General features: G+C 36.2%; 1 protein-coding gene across 1 annotated transcript; it reads right to left on the bottom strand.

The window, feature by feature from the left end:
- Positions 1 to 427: 427 nt before the first annotated feature.
- LOC123318822 (lipase 3-like) lies at positions 428 to 9,774 on the bottom strand. Its single transcript, XM_044905567.1, has 7 exons — positions 9,662 to 9,774; positions 7,737 to 8,050; positions 6,630 to 6,879; positions 3,057 to 3,215; positions 2,385 to 2,466; positions 2,186 to 2,334; positions 428 to 733 (listed from the first exon to the last, which is right to left on the bottom strand). The coding sequence occupies exons 1-7, from the start codon at positions 9,707 to 9,709 to the stop codon at positions 551 to 553; spliced, it is 1,185 nt and encodes a 394-aa protein (XP_044761502.1). The 5' UTR covers positions 9,710 to 9,774; the 3' UTR covers positions 428 to 550.
- Between the last annotated feature and the right edge of the window lie 223 nt (positions 9,775 to 9,997).

Genomic DNA, 9,997 nt, shown 5'->3' with positions numbered 1-9,997 from the left:
TACGTAATATCAGAAACTTCTACGTAAAACGGGCAACATAGCGTTGATTTAAAACCTAAAAATGTTTTGACAAGCGTCATAACCCCAAATTTTTGTACTATACAGAGTGAAATGTGTCAAATTTCCATGGCCAACCGAGTGCTAAAATAAAAGTGAATGGAGTATAGCATTTCGGGACGCATTTTTCAACTTTCAGGACGATTTAGCGTATCCATGTAGACGGATTTGATAACAACATGAACTTTGTATTTATTAGTACAGCGTGTGATTGAAATGCACATTGTTGTGCATTTCAGGAATTGGTCATCGATTAATATATCAAAAATATCGTAACACGATCCAAAAGTGATTTTATCGGACTCACAGCTCGGCTGAGCTCGTCCTAGAAAGTTCCTACTCACCCTGTGAAATATCACGTGAATTACTATTACCAGTCCTAATTTTGTTTAATGTTTTTTGAAATAAATTTTACACTTTCCTAAATACAGCATATACTACTTCAATTACAATTGAAAAAAGTGTCGTTACAGATAAACAAAACAATTATTTTCTAGTCATTTATAATTTCAGATTCATTGCCATTATACAAGCAGTATTTTTTCATCTGTTTCAAAACATATTTATAGAGTAGGTCAATATTATCCTTTGCATAAATGAAATCAATATGATTGTAAAATTCATAATCTACCACTTGCATATGAACGACATTGAGAAGTAGTGTTTCAAGTTTATCCTGAAACATAAAATATATAATGATAATAACATTAAAAAAAATGTAAATACGAAAAATGAATTTTCGCTATTAAATGAACATTAATACCAACATTCCTTATGCATGCCGACTTGTACCTAGAGTATACATATTTACTAACGCATTCATCATATAGTTCACGACAATTTGGACATGAGAAAAGTTGCTGCAAAATGGATCCCCAAATGTTTGAATGTTGACCAAAAGCGTGCAAGGGTAAAAGCATCGAGTTCGATCTGTGCTCGATTTGAAAACGATGTAGACTTCTTAAACCGAATTGTTACTATGTACGAGACTTGTGTATATTTCTAATATCCAGAAACAAAGCAACAATCGATGGAATGGCGACACTCTGGTTCTTCAAGACCTAAGAAGTTTCGTGTCCAAAAATTTAATGGAAAAGTTCTTGTTTCAGTTTTTTGGGATTGCCATGAAGCTATGAAGCATGATTGTTTTTTTGGATAAGGGTAGAACAATAACCGGAGATTACTATTCGATAATACTGACACTCTACGGGAAAAAATAAAAGAGAAAAGACGCGGAAAGCTATCCAAAGTTGTTCTGTTTTTGCAGGACAACGCCCTCGCACACAAATCTCATGTTGCCATGCAAAAAATTCGTGATTTAGGGTTTGAATTACTAGAACACCACCTTATTCACCAGATTTGGCTCCATACGACATCTCTTTCCTCAACTGAAAAAAAGTTTGAAAGGTCGTAAATTTTCTTCCAACGTGGAGGTAATAAAAGCTGTGAGGAGGTCTGGTTTGCCGAGCAAGAACATTTTTTTTAAGGTCGTTTCAGGTCCGCTGTAAGAAATGTATCCTATTAAGAGGAGAATATGTTGAGTAACAAAATATTTTGACATTGAAATTTTGTTTGGTTCTATAGTAGGCTAAACATTTTTCAATATATCCTTGTATACCTATTTATCAATGATTATGTTAGAAACGGAGCAGTATTTCAAGTACTCTTATATTGCTTCGATAGCTGGAATTACATATACATATTGGAAAAGTTGATGTTCTAATGATTTATATGTATACACAAGAGATAGAATTTTGGACTTTTTTATTGTCAATGCAATGGAAAAAGTGCAACATGAGAATCGCAGTGGAGTTTTAGCCATTTCCTTACTGAATGTAATATAATAACAAAATCGTTTTGATTACTTCAGAAAAAGCCAGGAAACTGAGGAAACAACAGAAATTGATTAAGATTGAAACAACAATATTATTTGTTGGGCATGTTGAGCAACATTGTTTTCGAATATCGAGACAGAAAACCCGTTACCATCAAATAGCAATTGTTCAATATCTATTTCCTCTTCCTGCCAAACAAGTTCTCTCATGTAAGCCTCATGGAATCGACAGAACCAATAAATTATTAGGTTCATTGTGTGCTTTGATCGAAATTCTGAAATTCATTCTATTACCTTCTTATAGTCATTGTACATATCATTCTTGCCATAGAATATTGCAATCGGAGCTGTCACTTTAGATAAGTCGTACTCAGGTGGCAGTTTGCTTCCATATTGCTTCATATTTTCCTCTGCTCCGAAGTCATACTTGGCGAACCTAGAATCTTTAAAAAATAATATGTTTTTCTCTATTGTTCAGTCATTTGTTCCTTACTTATGAGTAACTGTGAAAAATGTTCGAATTGCCTTTTGGATGATGAATTTGGTGTTGTGAGACCAAACCTTGTGAAGTCCAGCTGTAAAATATGGAACAGGTATAAGAATCATTTTCATAACGATCACAAAGCGATCATCTTTTCAAAATATCTAAGTCCTGCCAATGTTTTTGGAGATATGTTATGAAATGAAGAAAGTAATCTTATTCATCGGCTATATAAAAACACAGTGTGTCCATGAATTTTTGCAACGAAAAAAACATATTTTTGATAACCTGTTGCCATTGCTGAATTTTCTATCCATAAATCTCTAAGCTACACAAACAAACAAACACTTGTTGTTATTTTTGACGTTGCTAAGTCAAGTAAAGAAGGGAATTCATCGAGTCCTCGATTTTTTAAGAATGTTGACCAAAGAAAAGATCTAAGTTGCATTCAATATGAAATGTGGCGAATGGATGCAAGTGAACAAGAACGTATGAGTTCTTTCGTAGATTTGTAACTTTCCAAAGCAGGACGAACTGGAAAAAAATTTTAAAAAATATGTTTGTCCAATGAGAGAAACCTACTATTGAAATAAATGCACTATTCCAAGAATCACTAAAGAAAAAATGCTGAGTGATCATGATTGAGAAAATGAAATGTTATTATTTCAAGACATGTTTATTTACATCTGATATCTGGTTGGGATCTCCGTATCCAACAACATACGACATGAAATATTCGATTAATTTTCGACATATAATGTTTTTTCCATATGACAATGAGAACCTCACTTCCTTAACTAAGGGCATTTCGTTGAATTTTTTCCTTGAAAGCATCTCCATAATCTGCAAATAAAATACTTAATACAACATAATATTTTCATTAGACTAAATCAAGAGTTAATTAGTGCAGAATTTTAAAAACAACTGTGAACAAAGGCGTGAACAAAAGGAAATCGAAACATTCCTAAATTCCAGTTGGTTTCTCAATCTTCCCAAGAAAGTATATTGGCATTCATTTTCAGTCAATTTTTTTAATCTTCTTCAACAATCAACACACCGGAAGACCTAGAAAGAGCAGTTGATAAACTAGAAAACAATATACTAGATGCCTACAAAAAGAGCACAAAGAAAATAACGAGACCAGCACCGATACATCCACACGGTGATACACCCAGAGAAATTAAAGATCTCATCAGGGAAAATCGGAGACTAAGAAAAACATACAGGCTCAACAAAACAGATATAAATAAGAGAAATCTAAACCGTCACAGCCAACTTCTAAAAAATGCTCTGAAGGACATGAGAACAAATAGATGGAACAAAAGAGTTCAAGAACAAAATACTATCGATCATTCTGCATGGAAAATGCAAAAATGTCTGAGAAGAGAAAAGACTAAAATACCACCTCTCCACGGAGAAAGAGGAATGGCATATACGAATATGGATAAAGCAGAAGCACTGGCGGACTCTATCGAAAGAGAATCGAGAATAAATTACAGACCTGATGACGATAATGACGATCTGGAAGAACTAGTAGAGAACAACGAAGAAGAAATGCACGAACCACCAGTAGACAACAAAATAGAAAAACCAACTTCTCCATTTGAAATAAAAGAGATAATCAGAAAAACGGTATAATGAGGACCGAAAACTATCCGGAAAAGTGAAAACTGCAGAAGTCATAGTGTTCAACAAACCAGGCAAAGATAAAAAAAAAAATTCCCCCAAAACTACAGGCCGATAAGTTTATTGTCCGCCTTAGGAAAAGTAGTAGAAAGAGTAATCGCTAGAAGGCTTACAAAAGAAACTGAAAATCTGAATTTCATTTCAGCAGAGCAATTCGGATTCAGAAGAGATCACTCAACTGAACAGCAATTACTGAGACATAACAGAAGTATTCCAAAATAAACAAGCAACAGGTCTTGTACTACTAGATGTCGCCAGAGCATTCGACAGAGTATGGCATGAAGGATTGATTAACAAAATGAGATATGCTGGATATTCAATGAAACTGTGCAAGTTGATTAGGAATTATTTGAGGAACAGAAGATTCTACGTGAAAGTGGAAGGAGAAAACTCCACAACCAGATATTAGAAGCAGGGGTGCCTCAAGGGTCAGTACTTGGGCCGTTACTGTATAACATATATATTCACGATATACCAAAATCTCCAAGGACTATGCTGACACGATATGCCGACGACACGGGAATCGCAATGCGACATCGCAAGCTAGAAATCATAGAAGGAATATTACAAGAAGCTATAGATAAAATAAATGATTGGTGTATTAATTGGAAAATAAAGCTCAACTGACAAAAGAGCCAAGCGATATTACTGGAGAAGAGGAGACTAAGAACTACAACAAATCTAGAGGTAGATGGAGAAGAAATCGAATGGAAAAACGAAGCGAAATATTTAGGTATCACCCCAGACAAAGGTCTAACTTGGAGAAGCCATATCAAACAAGCCGTTGACAAAACCAAGGCAGCGATGAATATGCTCTACCCGCTGATAACTAGAAAGAGCCACATGTCAAATGAGACAAAATTGAAAATAATCAAAGCCGTTGCTAGACCGCAACTGACTTATGGATCAGGTGCTTGGGGATTCGCGGCAAAGAGCCATATACAAAGAATTCAGGCAACAGAAAACAAGCTACTACGATGTGCCATAGATGCGCCTTGGTTTGTCAGGAAGAAACAGATATATCGAGATTTGAAGTGGGAATCCATCACCGAATTTATGAAGAGGAAAGCTGAAATGTTATTCGAAACAGTGAAGGAACATCCAAACGAAGAACTCAGGAGACTAGTGGACTACGATCCGGAGGAAGACATGCAGAGGAAGAATGAGAATTTACAAAAGGAGAGCGCGAGATCAATTGAGGAGAGATTGAAATGAGTACGGAAACTTATTAAAACTATACTAAGAAGAGATATCCGAAATGAACGAACATGAAAACCCTAGCACGACAATGTGCAAGAAGAAATTAACCGATTAAGGGATAAATGGTTTATTCATTGCTGTATCCCGTTACCGGGAATAAATCTACAAAAAGAAGAAGAAGAAAAAAAAAAAAAAAAATCGAACAGACTTGTAACTTCTTAGTGCTAGTTGCGACTGTGTGCCCTCCTGTGACTATAGAGACCCAACCGTGACCTGCAGATCCTTCCACACTCAGGGCATGGATAGTCTCCAACCAGATCTGGCCGCCGCTGTATCCTTCTCGATTCTCCACTATAACTGTGGACCAAAGACCTCCACTGTGACCTGTCTAACGCTAGTTGTTCCCAGTTATGATTAGCATTAACTGATTTAAGGGATTGATGTAGTGTATCCTTAAACCGCTTATGCTGGCCTCCTGGTTTCCGGGCTCCCTCAGTGAGTTCGCCGTATAGAGCTATTTTGGGGAGTCTTGTGTCTTGCATCCTCAGAATGTGGCCGCTCCATCTGAGTCGGGCCCTCGTTACTTGAGTCTCAATTGTTGTACAACTCGCGCGCTGCAAGACTTCTGCATTCGAAACTTTGTGGAACCATCTGATGTGCATTATCTGTCTTAGATGACGTTGCTGCGTCTGTTCAAGCTGTTTAATATGTCGCCTGTAGGGAGTCCAGCTTTCGCTTCCGTAAAGAAGCGTTGGGAGGACCACTGCTCTGTAAACAGCTGTCTTGGTCTTCAGATTGAGGTCGTGATTTTGGAACACTCTGTCCTTCAGCTTCCAGAATGCCCGTGATGCCGAATTGATACGGTTGTGTATTTCCGTGTCAAGGTTAGCCCTAGTATTTATGAAGCTTCCCAAGTATTTGAACTGCTCAACCTGTTCTAGAGTTTCATTGTCCAGGCTGATATCTGTTTGAAGGCTTTCTGGCGGACTTACCAGGATTTATGGTTTATAGGCAAATGCCCGGAACCAATAAAAAGCAGGTTAGGTTAAGTGGGTCGCGAACTCGGAAGAGTGAGTAATCCCACAGTGTTCCCTAGAAATGGGTTCCTCTGGGCGAGAGATAGAGCCCAGTGTTTTCACGGTCGCAGATTTCCCCTGCTATAAAAAAAAATTCTTTACTTATCGCGCAACTGTGAGTTTGAAGTATCCATTTTTAAGAGAGTGTAAAATGATATTTTATACAATTCGTTTTGCGTCAAGAAGGAATTTCAATAAATAATAATAAATTATTTAACATTGAATTAAACTGTTTCATGGGAACAGTTTTCTTTTGTATAATAATGCTGATAAGGTCAGTTAAAGGATTTCTTACCATTATTACCACTTTCAGTAAATAACCGTTGAACTTGACAGGAAAGCTTGAAACATTGTCAAATACAAGAGGAGTACCTAAAAAAATGCTCAAACTAATCTTTTCGTTGTACTCTGGAATTTCCGAAGTCATTATTGCAAAGGTAGTGACACCTTGCGAGAATCCAATGTGGCAAATTTGTTTCTCGCCATTTTGCTCTAGAATGAAATCTATGAAAGCTGTCAGATCATAGATAGCAATCTCGTGAAAACTGTAACAAAAACATTTTGATTAATGGACTCCAGGAAACCATCTTTCGTATATTGGACAACTCGCATATCATTCCTCTGTATATAATTACTTCAAGTACATACAGGGTGTTTTCAAGAGTGATGCTAAACTATACTTCTTCTCTTTACTTAGTAATAGATAGAACAAATTGAATATAGAAAAATGATAAGGAGGTCTTTTAGAAAATGTGGGAACATTTCTAACTGAAATTTAACTATTTTTTACTAAGGAATATAAAATTTTTCAAATCTTTTGATGCAATTAGGCAGATACTCGAGTTTTTGACATATCTCAACGTTTATTTTTATGAGCTGTAATGATTGAGTATTAGTTCCCAAATGAAAAAAATTTAAAATTTTTTTTTTCCTTTTGACGAATAAAACTTTTTTCGACATTCCGAGGTGAAAACCTCATATGAATTAGTGGTTTCTGACGTAAGATATTCATTTTCTCTTTTCGAATTGACCACTAAAACGGTGTAGACCCCTCTCAATATATAAAGTCAACCTAAAATAGTAGGTATTTGAACCGAAGTAGTATTCAAATTCAAGGCAAATTAATCAGCATTAAAAATTATTATACAAATATTATCTCAATAAGTTCGACCATAAACCTAGAACATAAGCAGCATCACTAAATTTAAGATATCTTACTTCAGTGCATAGACTTACAGGTACGTTTCAGTGCTTGTTTCAACTCCGCGACTCAAAATCTTACTGAATAGATTATTACAAAGATAATTTCGATTTTTACAGCCCGAAATATGAATAATTTCAAAGAGGGTATGTATACAGGAAGAAGTGCCAAAAGTTCTCGGCGTAGAACTAATGAATTTACCTAAAATCCCAATATCTATCTTTCTCCTCATCAGCATCATAATCCACATGTTTGGTGGAAAAAGTTGTTCCTCTATTATTTGGTAACCAAACATCGAACCCGTTATCGGCCAGATAATATGCGAGTGCACACTGATCAATGAATATAGCACAACTGCATATCAATCCATGATTGAGAAGTACTGATGGTCTGGATGAGCTATTTTGTTCTTCATACTTTCCATAGGGTATCCTATACATAACATTGATATAACCATCCCTGGTTATAACGGAATATTTTTCCAGGTGATATCCATCCTTTTTCACTAGATCTTCCTAAAACAATAATAAATAATCTTTTCATATCGTGGAGTAGGTATTAAACTTTACGATATTTATATTGCATATGTACACGTTGTCCGAGTTAAATCTCAATGTCCGAAATCATAAGTGCGATAAAAATTATGAAAAATGATGAGTCACCAAGTCTAGACGGCGTACCAGCGGAGATATTCAAAGCCCTGGCTGAAGAAATTTTCAATAGTGTGATCTATAGAACCTATATCGAAGTAAGGCCTTCGAATCGGAGAGCGCTATGGAAAATCATGGGACGCCATGGAGTACCCGAAAAATTCTAAGCAGTTTGTGAAAGCCTTCATATCAACAACACCGCTAGAATACAGCATAATGGCTCTACAACCGACCATTTCTCAACCAACTCTGGAATAAAACAAGGCTGCGTGTTAGCGCCTTTACTGTTCAATATTTTCGCCATAGCTGTCTCGATAATTGCTGACATGAGTATGCCTGTAGGAGGTGTTGGAATAAAATTCAGATTTGATGGATTATTTAACCTAAAGCGCCTCAGAGCAAAAACCCGTTAAAAGGGAACTTCAACATACAGACGACTGAGCACTTATCGCTAGCAGCCCAGAGGATCTACAGACTATGGTGGGCACCTTTAAACATATATACGAAGCTTTAGTCCTTAGACTCAATATCGACAAAACCAAAATCCTGGTAAGTCCGCTTGAAAGCCTTCAAACACATATGAGCCTGGAGAATGGAACTCTAGAACAGGTCGAGCAGTTCAAATACTTGGGAAGCTTCATAAATACTAGGGCTAACCTAGACACGGAAATACACAACTGTATCAATTCGGCATCACGGGCATTCTGGAAGCTAAAGGTCAGAGTGTTTCAAAATCACGACCTCAATCTGAAGACCAAGACAGCTGTTTACAAAGCAGTCGTCCTCCCAACGCTTCTTCACGGAAGCGAGAGCTGGACGCCCTACAGGCGACATATTGAACAGCTTGAACAAATGCGACAACGTCATCTAAGACAGATAATGCGCATCAGATGGTTCCACAAAGTTTCGAATGCAGAAGTCTTGCAAATCGCGAGTTGTCCAACAATTGAGCCTCAAGTAACGAGGGCCCGACTCAGATGGAGCGGCCACATTCTGAGAATGCAAGACACAAGAATCCCCAAAATAGCTCTGTATGGCGAATTGACAGAGGGAGCCCGGAAACCAGGAGGCCAGTATTAGCGAGATGTTAATAATTTCTTGAATGGACTATATAGTCCATTCAAGAATGATTGACATCCCAGTAGATCTTGAAAGTCCAGACGTAGCTTAATATCTGGTCAATAATTTCTATAGTTTTAATCACAGTACTGAAATAAATAAATATAACCTAGAAAAGTATTTGAAAACAAGAAATATTCAAATTCATAGCATATTAATTTGCATTCAGAATTTCCGAATAATGTTTCCAATTTGTACGAAAGAGTTAATTAATATTTGAAACTTTCGATACATGAATTCGTCTATGTGACAGATGGTTGATGCAAAATGAAAAAAGTGTTGAACTTACTGAATGATGAGGTCTAGTAATTGAAGCACACCACAAAATTTTCGATTATGTATAACCTCAGTACTCACCAGATAATTAGTGATTCTCTCACGATAATCTTTCTCATAATTCCACATATTTCAAAGTTCAATAATTGAAAATTGAAAGGAATGATAGTGCAGGCTCAACAAATATAAGGAGACTGAAATGAAAATGGAAAATCAAGGACTGAAATAAAAGTGGAAAATGTTGAGCATATTCATAATTGAAACCATTACAAGAAATTCATTTCAAAAATATAATCTCGCGTTTTATGTTAATCGAGGTCTTATGCGTTGAGAATATTAACACCATTTCATTCAAGGAAAAGTTCAAATATTACATGTTTCACCAATTATATGTACTCACTTTAATTCATAACAAGA

This window comes from Coccinella septempunctata, chromosome 8, assembly GCF_907165205.1.
Source record: "Coccinella septempunctata chromosome 8, icCocSept1.1, whole genome shotgun sequence".
NCBI lineage: Eukaryota > Metazoa > Arthropoda > Insecta > Coleoptera > Coccinellidae > Coccinella > Coccinella septempunctata.
Note: the sequence above shows the minus strand (reverse complement) of the source record. Positions and strands in the feature narration are given on the sequence as shown.